This window comes from Nycticebus coucang, chromosome 5 (genome assembly GCF_027406575.1).
Source record: "Nycticebus coucang isolate mNycCou1 chromosome 5, mNycCou1.pri, whole genome shotgun sequence".
NCBI lineage: Eukaryota > Metazoa > Chordata > Mammalia > Primates > Lorisidae > Nycticebus > Nycticebus coucang.
The window spans coordinates 18,572,902-18,588,461 of record NC_069784.1 but is presented as its reverse complement, the minus strand read 5'-3'; the positions used below and the strand labels follow the sequence as shown (position 1 = coordinate 18,588,461).

General features: G+C 44.1%; 1 protein-coding gene across 5 annotated transcripts in view; it reads right to left on the bottom strand.

Annotated features, from left to right (window-relative positions):
- The window catches only part of LMO4 (LIM domain only 4), a 145,156-nt gene that overhangs the window by 9,576 nt on the left and 120,020 nt on the right, over positions 1 to 15,560 (bottom strand). The window contains exons 1-2 of one of the 5 annotated variants that reach the window (XM_053591212.1): positions 6,920 to 7,695; positions 3,932 to 4,170 (exon numbers count right to left, since the gene is read on the bottom strand). In XM_053591212.1, the coding sequence (XP_053447187.1) occupies positions 3,932 to 4,167 (236 nt within the window). In that variant the 5' untranslated portion in view covers positions 4,168 to 4,170; positions 6,920 to 7,695. Of the gene's footprint in view, positions 1 to 3,931; positions 4,171 to 4,372; positions 5,851 to 6,919; positions 7,696 to 15,560 lie in introns of those variants that run through there. The other 4 variants (XM_053591209.1, XM_053591210.1, XM_053591211.1 and 1 more) reach the window with 4 other exon arrangements.

Below are 15,560 nucleotides of genomic sequence, written 5' to 3'. Positions count from 1 at the left end.
AAAATCAGCCAAATTACGCTTGGTTAATTCAGAGTAACAGATCTGCCCCCAAGTGAATTGGAGGCCTTGAATTAATTCTGTTATGACAAATCAAGATAAACGTTCCCCCTAAATTGCATGCGATTTAATTAATTTTTGAGATCCTGTTTTTTTTTTCTCCTAGCTAATAGTTCACATGCTCCTGTGCTGTCATTGTGCTTGAGTGGGCAGACTTCAAAGTGATATTAAATAACCAACTATTAGATTTACCTAGCACGTCCTATTGGAAAAGTGCCATTTAATTACCTAGCCTGTTCAATTAAAGGGACAGCATTCTCTGAATATAGCAGCTTGCTGTTGATTACCAGGGAAATGAACTCGCTGCCTGGCGGCGCCTCCATTCCTAACACTTCCCCCCTCCCCAAACACACCCTCCACCACCACCGCCGCCGCCACCCCACCCCAGCGCGCCGCGCTCACTGCGGCTGCGGGCGCCACGTGAACCGGGAAGAAAGCGCGACCCGCTCTCGGGGCTCCCGCTCTGCGCTCGCCCCCTCGCGGGCCCCGGGCCGCCGGCCGGCCCGGCGCCTTCGCTACGGCCTCGGGCGGCGCCAGCCACAGCCAGGACCGGGCAGGGCGAGGAAGGGCTCGCCGACCGCCGCCACCCGGGCTGCCGACGCGTTTCCTCGCCCTCCCCGGACCCGGGGCCCCACCCGTCGGTCTCCGAACTTCCTCCTCTCGCTGCACTTTCCCCGCCAGTCTTCGGGCCCGAGGTGGGGGTGGAGGAAAGAAGGTTCGAGGGAAGAGAAACGTAGTTTCCGAAGCTACTCCACCGCGCCTAGGTGGAGCAGAGGGGCCGGGGGGTGGGGGTGGGGGGCAGAGGGCCAGGGGTGGTGGAGGGGGCCAGTTCCAAAGCTCCCCGACTTTTGTAAGGTTGGGGGGTGGTTAGGCAGGCGTTGGTCCCTTTAAGATCCACCCTCCCCCTCTTCTCCACACCCCCCCTTCAGCCTTTCCCTCCCTCTCTTAGAGGCCAATTTTGTTAATTAAATGTTTTGTTTGCGACGCAGCTCTCATTCATTGCGGACACGTCATTCGGAGCAGATCTAAGCCAGAGACCAGATCTCATTAGATAAAGCCCATCAGAACTAAGAAAATGGAGGAGCCACTAATTAAAGCTTTTAATTGTGCGGATTCGCTGCAGCAAGGCAGCCGCTTTATCTGAAATCTTGGAGGGAGAGGCAGAAGCCCAGCTCTGCCCAATCGACACTTGGCCGCTGAGGGGGAGGGGACTGGGGAACAGCGGTCCCCCTCCCCTTCCAACCCGCGCCCCAGCCGGCCTCTCCCAGCTCTCCCGCAGCTTTTTAGCCAGATCTTGGTTGTTTTCAAAAAACCGCACCCTCGAGTCAGACAGTTTAAAAGCTCCTTAATAAATTGCTCTGTGGTCTCAGCCAGGCCGAGGGGTCCCTTCACCTGGCGGCAGGCGAACGGATTACTGCGGTCCAGTAGTGGTCCAGGAGGAATTGAAAGCTCCAACAAGTGGACCTGGGGGAGACTGGGGAGGGGTAAGCTCAGATGACCAGAATGGTGACGCCTCCCCCACCCTTTTGTCATCTTGGTGGGCTGAGGGAGGAACACTGCCTAAGACTTGAGAGATCTCTAAATTGGGGGGAGGAGGATCTCAGCTGCTGGTGAGTCCTTGGCAAAGTGTGAGACTAGAACTCATCTCTCCTGTACAGGTTCTCAGGATAGCATCTAGTTAAAGAGCAAGCCTGGCTGGCTCCAGTTGCCAGATTCAGAGGGAAAAAGAAAGGAAGTGAGAACAGGGACCCAATTAATTAAGGCTCAGGGCTGGGCACACATCTTCCATTCATTGCTGTGTTAGGCCACAAGGAAACACCAAATGGGCACTTACATTTGGCCCCAAGTAGAGGTAAATGAATGGACAGGATTCCTAGGAAGCCACTTGCCTAAACTTGTCCTTAGGGAATACAAGTGGACCCATCTTCTTTTTAATTAGTTGCAATCAGAAGCAAGGGTTTTTCTGAAGGCCCTTGGAGAAGAGATGAATCTGTATCATTTACCTAATCTTAACAGCACTGTCAATTTTTTCCACTTCAAACCACACTTTTCTTACCACAGTTTTGCTCTCCATTTAATTACAATACTGTCAAAGCTCATAGTATTGTTTGGAAGGAGGAACAGAAAGCATTACACCCATGTTCTGCTGATTTTCCAGCATTTACTTCTAAAAGAACACTTAGTGAAATTAATGCTGCCATCTTAATTTAAAAACAAAAGCCCTCTCACTTCCTATATTCCTTTTACTTGACTGAGGATGCCAGCAGAGTGGACACAGGTTGCATTATCAAAATAACCAAATGTCATTTTTCTCCATCATTTTACACTAATGATATCATTGCAGTAAACATACCCATACTCAGTTCTGAATTGCCCTGGGATCTTTTTCAGCATCAGCCTCAATAAGGCAAACCACAATGGACCTAAACTTTGAACAAAATACTTCACCCACTGATTTACCCACATTGAAGAAAGAACAAAAATTTCTACTAATCACTAAAGAAAAAGGTTTAGGGTAGAAATTTATATAGAATAAAATTATTTTTTTTTGAAACAGATTTCCACTTTGTCGCCCTTGGGAGAGTGCCGTGGTGTTACAGCTCACAGCAACCTCCAACTCCTGGGTTTAGGCGATTCTCTTGCCTCAGCCTCCCGAGTACTGTGACTATAAGTGCCAGCCTCAACACCCCGCTGCAGCCAGTTTGAACCCACCACCCTTGGTATACGGGCCCTACCCACTGAGCCACAGGTGCCTCCCAGAATGAAATTCTTTTTAAAAGTATATGGTTTTCTCCTGTCAACGGTATGCGTGTGTATTTTTTTTTTAATTACTGGATGTTGAAACAGAACACCTCCTAGAAGCATTCATGTGCATCAGTGTATCAAACCATTTACTCAAATTAAATGTGTAATCCTTCAAATGCCTCCTTTCAAATTAATGAGTTTAAGTAGCTTGAGTTCACCTGAAAAGATCCTATAGGCACCTGACCTCCTGAATTCTTTCCATTAATTGCACTGAAACTTGTTGGAAAAGACTGCTTACACCGACATATGAATGTTCCTATACGTTGCTTTAAAATGCAAGATTAGTATAATTCTATAGCCTCTTTTTCTAAATCTCTTTTGGGGATCAAGGGCAGCGATACAAATGACAACAATAAAAAAACCCCAAACCTGAACATTCTTCAATTGAAAAACCTGCAAATTCTACATCAAAAACCACACACTAATGTTGAGCATTACAAGCCTCCAAGTAAGAGTATGAAAAGAAACACTGCCACTACATTTTGTTCAGGGAGATTTTTTTTTCTTTTTGCTATAAGAAAAATTCCAAGTCTTTAAACTGATGGGTAATCAACATTTTTCACAAGGAGCACAAAGAACTAGTCACAGCTTTCCACTCAAAAAAATTAAAGGTGCTTATGTAAATATCACAATAAATCACTATAAACAAATCATTTTTGTCACTAACTATACTTTTATTTTTATAGTCAACCTTTTGCCTCTGAGTTTTTTTCTGTAGGTCCCTACCTTTTTTTAAGAATGCATCTTAACACCCTCTTGAAATGTTAATTTTTAGTCTAGGCTAATCACTTAAAATTTTGGTCCAGAAGGTGCCCAATCTTTGCACACCTAAAGGCCCTGTCTCACCAGATGGACAGTTTTTCCGCCGTATGGTATTTGCCATTAGTTTACCATCAAATATTGGAAGATTAACATAGGCTTTCTGAATCTCTTAAATTCGGCCAACCAGAAGGTTTCTGAGGTGAAGGCTGCAATGTATTCCCATTGGTCCCCGCCTCTTTCCCTACTACCCTAACCTTTGGCCTTGCCATTGCTCTGCCCATCTCGGGAAAAGGCAGCGAAGTCTTACCTAATGTAGTCATTTCTGCAGAGGATCATGCCGCTCTTGGTGTAACAGGACGTGCCGATGTCGCCCAGCTGCGCCTGGCAGCAGGAACACTTGAGGCACCGGCTGTGCCAGTAGCTGTCCATGGCATAGAGCAGAAAGCGGTCCGCAATCTTGCCCCCGCAGCCTGCGCACCGCTTCCAGGAGAGGGAGCCGGCCGTTACCGGGGGCGGCTGCGAGCTGCTGCCCGGATTCACCATGGTCTGCAGAGGGCGGGAAGGGGACAGGGAGAGACAGACAAAACAGGGGCGATGCAAAAGTTAGTACTTGGCCGCCGGAGGGAGAGCAAGCCCATTCTCCTCCTCCCCCCGGAGCTGCTGGAAGGAAGCAGCAGAGCAAGGGCGGGAAGGAGGCAGAGGGGGAGAGGGAAGGAGGGAGGCTCGCCGGCAGCAGCCGCCTGTTTACTTTTCTCAAGCTTTGTTCTGAGGCCACGAGCTCCTCTCAACTTTCCAGCGCTCGCCGCTGCTGACAATTTCAGCTCCGGTACTGTCAAAACTCGGAGCCCAGCTCCGCGGCGCGCTCCACCCCTCGCGGCGCCTCCTCCCAGCCCCCGCCTCCGCCCACTGCCCCCTCCTCCCTCCTCCGCCGTCCGCCTCCAGCAAATGAGGGTCAAACCCACCCACCGCCGCGCCCGGCCCCTCCCCAGCCCCCGCCGAGCCCCGGGAGTCAGCCGAGGGGATCCGGGAGGCGGCGGCCCCGCCGGAGCCACGTTCCCTCCCGAGCTTTGCCCTGGGAGTGCAGCTGCAGTTCACAAGTTGGAGATAGTTCGGTTTTCCGAAAGGAAAGGAGGGAGGGACCAACAGACGGGAGGCGAGAACGTGGTGGTAGGAGGGGAGGCAAGGTGGCTGGCGGGGGGGCGAGGGGGAGCGGTGTGTAAAGTTGCGAAACTGGTTTTTCGTATTTTAAGCAGCACCTTTCACATGCCATTGTGGTGACCGCCATCTCCCATTATTGTTCCAAATCTCATTTCATTTTGAAGATCAATGAGTGTTTTCTCTGGGTTTTCAGGACACAGGCAAGAATAATAGATCATTGAACTTTAGGATGCCTGTTAACTTCCTATACAAACACTCTCCACTTTGGTCTCACTAATCTGCCCTTGATCAGCAATTTAAATGCTAACGCTTTGTTCCTCCAAGGGGGGGGGGAGTACAGATAATATGCGAGAAGGCACTATTAAGCGAAGCACAAGTTAAATTCGAGCCAGTCCTGCTGTCACCAAAAACTGCTTTTAAAAATTCCCCACTCTTTCAAATGAATGCCATAAGAGAAGCAACTGGGGTATAATATAGGAATCAATTTATAAAGCTTAGCCTAAACCGATTAATTTGTTGCCTCCAATCCTGAGTCCAATAAAGTCCTAGTGTTCCTCCAGTCACTTATTCTATAAAAAGATCAAGTTATTTACTGCCAATTAAGCAGCCTGTTTTGTCTTTGTCCTCTGTAAACCGAGAGTGTGGGCTCCCCCCAAGGCGGTCGGCTACCTGCTCTAGACATTCAGCTGATACCTCAAAGGGGAGAAGGCGAACTTTGCCTGTCCCTGGCCCAACTTGGCTGCTGCAAAAAAATGAGGGAGAGGGAACGAAACAAGGACTCGAGTTCCTTAAATAGGCCGATTTTAAACACATTTCCTCCGAAAGAGTCCCGGAACGTGTGTCCACTGACCGCACAATAAACCAGAATAAGAACTGCACCAATTAAGCTGTAACAAAACCCAGAGACTTTGGAAACAGGACCACTCTAAAACCCATTAGCATTGCATTTATCCGAATGCATCATACCTTTATGTAAATTGATTTATCTGATGCATTTACTCGAGGAATTGCTTTTTGTTACAATTTCAGCCCTAACCCAAATGAATCTGCATTTCCTGCCCTAGGTCTTTAAACTGTTTCCCCCCCCCCAACGTTTTAATCGCTCCGAATTCCTTTTTAAAAGGGGAAAGGGAGGGAGGAGATTCCAAGCTCTTCCCAGCCCCCATCTTTGGTGAGAGGTAAATATACATGTATATTTTTTTTTAAAGGAAACATTACACTGAGAAAAGCATCCAGTAACCCCATTAGCTAAAGCTCTTAAGGACAAGCAATACCTTAATGCTGATTAAATCTAAAAGAGATGAATCAAGAGGACTGACCAGAAACTGACTCCCCTGATAACTAAGGACGGGCCCTCATCAAGTTTCATTTAGAGTTAGGAAAAAAAAGAAAGCTTTTAAGTTAAATAGGCTTATACTCTAGTAATTACATAGGCAAGCAATTTAGGTCCTGGGATAGTCAGTGAAATAGAAAGCAGAACTGGCAGCTAGAGGCAAAATCTGCCCCCCTTTAACAACGTCTCTGGTGTTTTTTAATGGAGACCAAGGGAGGGACAAACGTAGCGCTGGCAATTTGTAGTACAAAAATGGATGCTTAATTCATGTCTTGATTTTAATTAGGTGATTCACTGGATTCCTCCTGTATTGGAACAAAAGACTTATAAGCCAAGAGGAATTTTTAAAAAAGAAGCATCAATACTGAATCCTTAATGCCACTGTTTCAAAAATAATGTTTACTAGAAGGAGGTTGAGGGGTCGTGACTATACGCCCCCCCAGGCACACATACATACACACACACACTACTTCTTATACTTCAGTGCTCATCTAAGAGCCCTCCGCCTTTCCATTAGGAACTAGAAACGTCCCCACCCCCCTCTAGGGTCCCCACCAGCCCCGTCTCCAAGAAGAACCCTTTTGTAAGCAGGAACCGCTACAAAGCTGGCGGCCGGGGCTTCCCTCCGCGCTAGCTCGCAGGCCGGCCTGGGTAGTTTCAGGCTCTCGCAATACCCACGTATTGTTTACTTGCGATTTGGGACGGTCAAGGGAAGGAAACCAAAGAAAACAGTCCCAGCCCGAGTCGGTCCCCTCCCTCTCTCTGCCCCCCACCCGGCCCGCGGCTCCCCGGCCGCCCCCTTACCTGCTTTTCCCCTATATTGCAAGACTGCGAGAGGCGGCGGCGGCGAAATGCGAGCGAAGCCGCTCGGCTTCCAGAGAAGGGGCGCTGGGCTGGCGGAGCTGGAGGGAGGGAGGGAGTTCTCGCAAAAGCAGGAAAGGGGAGGAGGGGGCTAAGGGCTGCTTTTTTTTTTTTTTTTTTTAATCGCGTTGCTCTGGGGCGGGTTGGGGGCCCCCGCGTAAGTGGCGGGCGGCCGGCAGCAGAAGTGTCAGTCTCAGTCCTCGTCCTTCTCCTCCGCCTTCGGCTGCGCGCGAGCAGCTGCAGGAGCCCTCGGCCCGCGCGGCGCGGCTGCAGGCGCGGCGCAGCGGCAGCAACTGCTGCAATCGCTGCTGCAAGTTTGGCAATGTGGCTTCACTTTGTATATTCCCCCGCCCGGCAGCCCCCGCCCCCGCCCGCGCTCCTCCCGCTCCTCCTCCTCCGCCGCCGCCTTCCTCCCTCCCGCGCGCTCGCTCGCTGGTAGCTGAAGGCAGGCGGTGGCGGCACGGCCGAGCTCCACGCACCTCCGGCCCGAGCAGCCGCCGATACAACGGCCCCGGGAGCGGCGGCGGAGGCGGACAGCGGGCGGGCGCGCCGGGAAGTCGGGGCCGCGGCCGGCCGGGGCGCGGCGCACTTGAGTCTGCGCCGCTGCCGGGGCGGCTGCCCGGACTGCTGCTGCCGGGCTCGGAGGCGGCGGCGGCGCTGGCCTCTAGCCGGCTCGCTCGCTCCCTCCGCGGCTCTTACACATGTGTTACTGACAGAGCAGAATCCCAACTACTCTCCGGCTCTGCCGCCGACGTCAGCGACCCTCAGCCACTGGGCGGCCGGATTGTTCAGGCGGAATAATAAAACCTGCCAATCCGGGAAGGACAAAGGGATGACTGAAACGAGACTGGGGGGACGGAGGGGGCGGGGGGCGGAGGCGGGGGGGAGAGAGAGAGAGAGAGAGAGGCGGCGGAGCGGGCCGAGGAAGGGGAAGGGAAGGGCCCTTATCAAGTGGGGACAAGTGACCCCGGCTCTCGGGTCCGGGACCCTGTCTGGGCGGCTCTGCGCCGCCGGAGATCGGGAGCCTGGGCGCCAGGGGCCGCACCTGTCCTCCCGGAGCGCGGGGGACCTTTAAGATCCGCACTGACTGGTCCCTGGGGGATTGCCCTCGCCTAGCAGAGGGAAAAGGCCCTTAGGAAACTTTGCATCTTTCTCAAATACGGGTCTCTTCTTGTTTGAGAAGTCTTCTTGACTCTGTAGACACATACACACACGCATGAGAGGTATTATTTGGGGGAGTTTTCGTTTTTAATTCATGGTGTTGGAGATTTATGAACCTTAGTAAAAGCTTAGTTAACAAGGTAAAAGCAGTAATAGAAGTAATAGTTCCTACGTAAATACTGCCTACTTAGCCCCCACACCCCCGACTAGTCCCGACATCCCCTCACTAACTTGGGTATAAACTAGGTGCCTCATCGGCATTTCATGGATACTTGCAATTTCTTGTGATATACTGGGGCACAATCTTTATTTTCAGAGTTGACATAAACTTAAGGGAGAAAGCTCTGCCCCATTATCCTCCCCTCTGTGGAGGATGAGAGGCCGAATTTCTTATAACCCCCCAAAGCAATGGAAGTAATTGCAAGATTAGCAATCTCATAGCCTCTGGGGAGTAAGAAATGTCACTTCTAGTATAAATCAAGTTTTGAGGAATGCTTTTAGGGTGCTAGCCTGAAAGTCTTTTTTTTTTCTTCCCCACCTCCCCCCGAAGGCCGAAGCTCAGCCTAAATGCTTGAATACCTAGTCATTCAACTTTACTCTGCCAAATAGGTTTAATAAATTTTCAATCTGAGGCTAATATTAGGTCCGATTATTATTAGTAAGTTCCAGAGAGATTTTTCTGATGGAAATTATCATGGAAGTGGGAAGCCCTTTTGCTAAGTATCATTAAATAAAACCAGCCTCGTGGGACAAGTTTTCATATTGTATCACACACGTTACTGCTAGATTGAGAAAAGGAATCCTAAGGAGAATGTGGGAGGACAAGGCAGATGTTAAACATCCGCCCTTTTAGTGTCTGTTTGGGGGATTTCTTTCCTTAAAACCATCAAAATTAAGGCTGCAAAAAAAAGAATAATTATTGCCTCTAAAATAAGGCAGAGGACATTTTAAATACTAATACTTGTTTCTTTATTCTAGCATATTAAAGCTAAATGAATTAATTTTATTGATTTGTATTTAAAATTGCATCCTTATGATCAGTTCACCTTGTGCACATATGAAAAACATTTTTTAGAAAACCATTAAAACTATAGTAGTAATTAAGATGTCTTGTACAGAAAATAGCTACAAATGGGAGTGGTTAAAAAAGACTGACTTTAAAAAGATGTAATGTTCCTTGAGGTGAGTTAAAAAAACTCAGTTAAGCCAAATGCGGAAAGGAACCCCGGCATTTAATTCCCTGATTCATTTTCAATTTGCTAATAAGTTATAATAATCAAAACAAGATGACACAAGATCTTAGTGGACTACAACTGAGTTATGATTTGTCACGTGCAAGTAAATTTTTTTGTCTGGGTCTTAATTTTCTCATTTACAAATGAGAGAATTAAACCAAATAGTCTCTGTTTTTCCTCTTAAAAATTATCTTCTTAAACAGAACACATAACACATAGATCTATAATGAACTGTTATACTTTCAGCATTCTCTGAAATAAATTTTAATTTTTAAAACAAAATGTTAGAAATTTAACCAGACACCTGTTCAGATAGCACTGAGTTACTGTGGATCCAAGGATCCAAGACGTTTTAGGATCCAGATCGGTTTTGTGTAAGGAAGGAGAGAAGAATAGCTAAAACTTTGCGTCTAGATCTCTAGGCTACAAGGGGCCTACATAGGAGGTGGTTTTAGTGTTTTACCTCTAATTGCGTGTGGAGTGAGGTCTTTACACATGTCTTGGTAGATTGGAGTGGGTGGCAGTGTATTGCCAGAAAGCGTTGTTTGCTTCTGTTGTGGTTATAGAAATACAAAAGCGATAATGGCTAACAGTCTCTCTTCTGAGAGGCCGGGATTGAATACATTCGCTGTAATCAAAATTCAGGTGTACTTTACCCACAGCGCCACCTCTGGGTAGTCTTTATTTCTGCACCCTGCGTTTAGCCGTCGCTTCTCATCCCGCTAGTAAGATTTGTGATCTGAATGTGCCTGTTTGACACACTGTAATAAAGCAATGTCACTCTTTTATTCCCACTTATGCTAAACACAAAAGCTGCAAACACACACAAATTCATTATGGATAAAGTATTTGTGTATTCTGAGTATTCTTCAAATATAAAAACAGGGCTCGAAGTAATATTCCTAGAATAAAGTAAAATCGCCCAACCGAAAATAATGTTATATTATGTCCCGCAGTTCAAGAAAGTTCTGCTGTGTCACACATTTGTCATTCAGCTTGCTCATCTACAATGAGAAATAAGAACACCGTCCTTTGGAATACCGTTTCTTGCTTAAATCCTAAATAAAAAAACCATACTGATCAAGCCCTCCTTCCCCCCAGTTACCCCAGAATTATTTTGGCCCTTCTTCTTATTTAAGTCCTTCAATCATAAACATTGTTCTATTCCCCAAGTGACGGTTCTCTGAGAATCTCCCATGGACAGTCAGAGGTTCTACCCAGACCTATGTAGCCTTCAATGCCTGGAGAAAGTCCAGATTGTTTGATGCTGGATGTGACAACCTCCAAGACAATGTGCTCGAGCTATTTATCAGGAAAAAATATTGTATCCTTTTAAAATCACTGCAAAACTGTCTTCGGAGGAAGTTTTTTGTTTTTTTTTTCTTCTGAGACAGTCTTGCTTGGTCACCCTCATTAGAGTACCATGGTGTCTTAGCTCACAGCAACCTCAAAGTCTTGGTCTTTAGCGATCCTCTAGCCTCAGCCTCTGGAGTAGCCCACCACAACACCCACCTATTTTTAGAGACAGGGTCTCATTCTGGCTCAGGCTGGTCTTGAACTCCTGAACTCCTGAGTTCAAGCAATCCACCTGCCTTGGCCACCCAGAGTGCTAGGATTACAGGCATGAGCCACCACGCCTGGCTCTGAAGGAAGTCTTTTTAAAAAGAAACTTTAAAAAAAAAAAAAATCTGCTCACCTTTATTGGTGCCATCACAGAGCTACCTTGAAATCAAAAGATTCCTTCAAAGCAAATCTGAAAAGCTTTGAGTGTAGGATAACAATGCAAAGTGTAAAAGGTATGGAGAGAAGAGGGAATGATAGTTACCAATAGAGAAAATCCAATGAAGAGGAATGGCTGTTAGGTCCTTTGCCAGTTTCTTGTGTTGCTGTGGGCTGTTAAGTGGAGTCAGGGGGACTGCTGCTCCATTTAAGAACAGGGGTTTATATCAAACACAGCATCTCTAAAAGTCTATATTTCAAAGAACCATAGTTTGGCTTCAAAATATTGATAATGATTTTAATGTATGCCTGCTTTTTTGTTAGTATTTTTCAAAGTCACTTATAAGTAGCTCACTAAATGTTTCATGTGGTAAAGGGATAGGTAGTTGCCTTATTAATTAGATAATTCTTGTTTTTATTTTTTTTTAAGCAATCTAGATGACTCTATTTGGTTAAAAACCTCCACCAAATTGTTAATCAGTACTTAGGAAATTCTATCCTAATTTTTCTTTATAAGGTAATATAAAAGCATAGTAAAGAAGTTGATTTTATCACAATAATAGCAGATCCCTGAGGAAAATAAAACGGCATTGATATTGTTGTGATTGGAAATATAATTTAAGATGTAGAGTTTACTTTTCATTATTCTACTTGATTAGGACGTTGGAAACTCCTGAAGATAGTGAGAAAGGTAAAAAAGATGATGGAAAAGAAGAAAACACACTGTGAGCCAGCATTTTACCTTGTGTAACAAGCCCATTTTTATTTTTATTTTATTTTATTTTTGAAACAGAGTCTCACTCTGTTGCCCTGGGTAGAGTGCCATAATGTCATAGCTCACAGCAACCTCAAACTCTTGAGCTCAAGTGATTCTCTTGCCTCAGCCTCCCAAGTAGCTGGGATTATAGGTGTGTACTACCATATCCGGATAGTTTTTCTATTTTTAGTAGACAGAGGGTCTCACTCTTGTTCAGGCTCATCTCAAAACTCCTGAGCTCAAGTGAGTCACCTGCCTTGGCTTCCCAGAGTGCTAGGATTACAGGCGTGAGCCACCATACCCAGCCTGACAAGGCCATTTTAATACAGTGGGGAAAAAATGGCTGATTTTCTATACACAGGTTTATTGCGGTAGAAACAGCACCTTACGGTTCCCCCAAATTTGACTCAGAACATCAGCTAATCTTGGTATATGAATCTACTTCATAGTGATTATATCATAGGAAAAAATATTTGCTTACTTATTCTACCTACTTCTGGGACTGAATTCTGTCAACAGTGTTCAAGCACAAGTGATATTTTGCATATATCATTGCAAATCAATTATCAGATTATATGTGTGAGTATATGTTCATTAAGGTCTTCTAAATGGTCTAGTGGGCCAAAAGGCAATGCTTATTAAGTCTTTGCATGGATGGATTCAGTTTTATAACAGTTAAAAAGAGGGTATATGAATGACGGGGCCATTTGTATATATGTGAGATGGTTATTAATAAGAATACATATTAAAATAAAAAACCCAGTAGATAAAAAGTTCCATTTGAAATTAATTACCATTCCTCTCCAAAACTATGGAAATGAGTATTTATTGATAAAGAAACTAAAGTATTAAAAATTAATTCATTCTTGGGCAGCGCCTGTGGTTCAAAAGGGTAGGATGCTGGCCCCATATGCCAGAGGTGGTGGGTTCAAACCCAGCCCCAGCCAAAAACTGCAAAAAAAAAAAAAAAATTAATTCATTCTTTTGTATGATCCCACTAACTATTCTTAGGAAAAGAAAGGCTAATAATTGAGAAATTTCAAGTACCCCAAACCACAACTTCTTTTGTTAATGTTACTCTTAATTATAATATGATATAATTAAGCTTTTCATCTATGTAGATTTGTAATAAAGTGTGGGTATTTTAAAGTATAACACTGGTTTTTATTTGCCCTCAAAATAAGTTGATGAAAATATGATAATATTTATTCATCCAGTTGTAATAAATGACCTTTTTGGAATTAGAGGAATACAATCCATAGCTGTCCATAGACTTGAGAAATGCACATTTCTGCTCTATACAGTGCCATAAATTTTTTAGAATAAAAAGAACAACCAGATATGGATTTTTTAAAATAATAAAATTGGATAACTCAATTGACTAAAATGTGTTTCCTCCACGCAGAGGTACACATTATAACGTCATCATTTATATTTCTCAACATAAATCAAATTTCATAATAAAATTGTTTTTGATGAATCACCACTTCTTTTCTAGCTTCAAAACATTCTGACAGAGAAAGCAAATTTGTCGATTTCTCTGTGTGATAAGAAATCACTGAAAATATATTTAAGACCTTTAGACTAGGATAATAATTTTGGGGAAGTTTCCTTTCAAAGAAAAATCGTCCAGTGAAGCCATTTTCAAGTTTGGGAAAACAACTGAAGAATGAAATAGACTTTCTTTTCAGCATCTTTTCAGAGCCATAGGCTAGGCTCTCTGGCAGTAAGGCCAGGAGAAGTCATTACAGAACAATACTCTGGAAACAATTTGCTTCAAAAAAGAAAGAATGAAAACTTGAACAATGCTACCCTTATACATGTTTGTTCTAATTAGAGGGTTAAAACAGCCAAGCACTGTACCCAGATGCCTTTTTCTGTTCTGTTTTTATTGCTTTTCTCCACTGAGATAACATTTAACACTGCACTGAAATTCCTACTGACTGCTTATGTCCAGTAGTAAATCCTAGCACATTATTAGAATATCTGCCTGTTATCAGCTCAGTCAGGGAATGAATTATTGACTATAACTCATTGCTGGGAAGACTATGTATGACACTCCAGTGAAGTTTTGATAATTTCTAGAAGTCATGGTAATTGATGAAAGGGAGCTTTGATTGATCTCCCACCACCTATTTTGTACCTATCAGTAAATAGGACACATATTGATGGCCTGCTTGACCACATTAACAACACGGGGAATTCACAGCTTCAGCATTTCTCTTTTTTTTATTTCCAGTACATTTTCTATCAAAACAGTGACTCAATTTATATAAATTTTCGTCTGTGTGTTTTTCTCCTGGGAGTGGGGAAAGAGAGATCTCCACTATTGAATGTATAATATTACTAATCTAATAATTATTTAGATATAGTCCTCATTTGTAGCTATGACAACCTTTGGCTTTTGGAAGGAAAGCTCTAGAACCAGTGAAAGTAGAGCAAAACAAATACTGAACAATTGTAAGAGTCTCTTCAAGTGTTGGGATACAGCTGATAAAAGAAAAGTAAGTTTTCTGGATTAATGGACAGGAGGCAAGTTAGTTATCATTTTTAAAAAGTGCATAACATATGTGGTGTACAATTTACAGATACAATTTAATATGATATAACTGTCACTTTAAATTTGTCAGAACGTTAAATAATAATCATCGCCAATTTTAATTCATTTCTAGTTTTTGGTTTATTTTCCTCCTGCCTCATTTTTGCTAGGCTCTCCAAATTCAGTTATTTCTCTGAGTAAACTCTACTGGACCATTTTTTACCCCTTTATTTGTTTACTGAGTTTTTTATCGTTGTGATTTCTTTATTGTTTTACTTTCTACCACAATTGCTTTCTAGAAGAATAACCAATATTTTCAACTCTTTTATATGCTATATGGCAAACAATACAATAATTTAAAGGGTAATGGTTATTTCTAGATGACATTTGAAACATGTCTACATTTCTAGAAATTCCAGCTTATCCCCAAATAGTCTTTAGTAATCTGATGCAAAAATAATGGTGTTTCTTTTGCCAGCATAGTGAAGATTGGGACTGAGTAACTTGACTGAACACTTGGTTTAAAGAAAATAATTCTTTCTTTATTTTATTTTAATTTAGTAGCTTCTAGCAGTCATCTAAACAATCTTAAAATTAAAAGATAATGTTAATGGGAGAGACTGTTGTCATAGGATAATGGTTTCCTGCTGCTAGATTAATGCAGTGGCAATAATACTGGAGCATTTATTGAAAATAAAGGAAAAGACAAAGCCAGGAGATTTATTTCTAAAGCAGGTGCCATGGATCCCACGACACTGTTATATTACAATTACTTCATTTCAATTTTGCCAAATGGCTGATAGAGAATGATCCCTTTCTATGATGGGTGTGGGGTGGCAGTGACCCTGGCTATATTCCCATGTCTGGAGAATTTGTCCTTTCTGACTAGAGGAGATTGTTGTGGGAGTCTTCCAATTAGAAGACAGCTTCTAAAGGAAATGCCATTTAAAGAAACAAACACCCCAAAATGAACAAATAAAAGTATCCTTCACGCACACACTCACACACACAACCAATTGTCTTCTTAACAGTGTAATCAATTGTCCTAGAAACACTAAGAAGCCCTCACACTGGCACCCAAATGCATTGCTGTCCAGCAAGCCCCAGGAATAGCCTACAGGACAAAAGCTGTGTCTGTGGATATTGGCCACAGTAGCCAACTGTCCTAGGTTT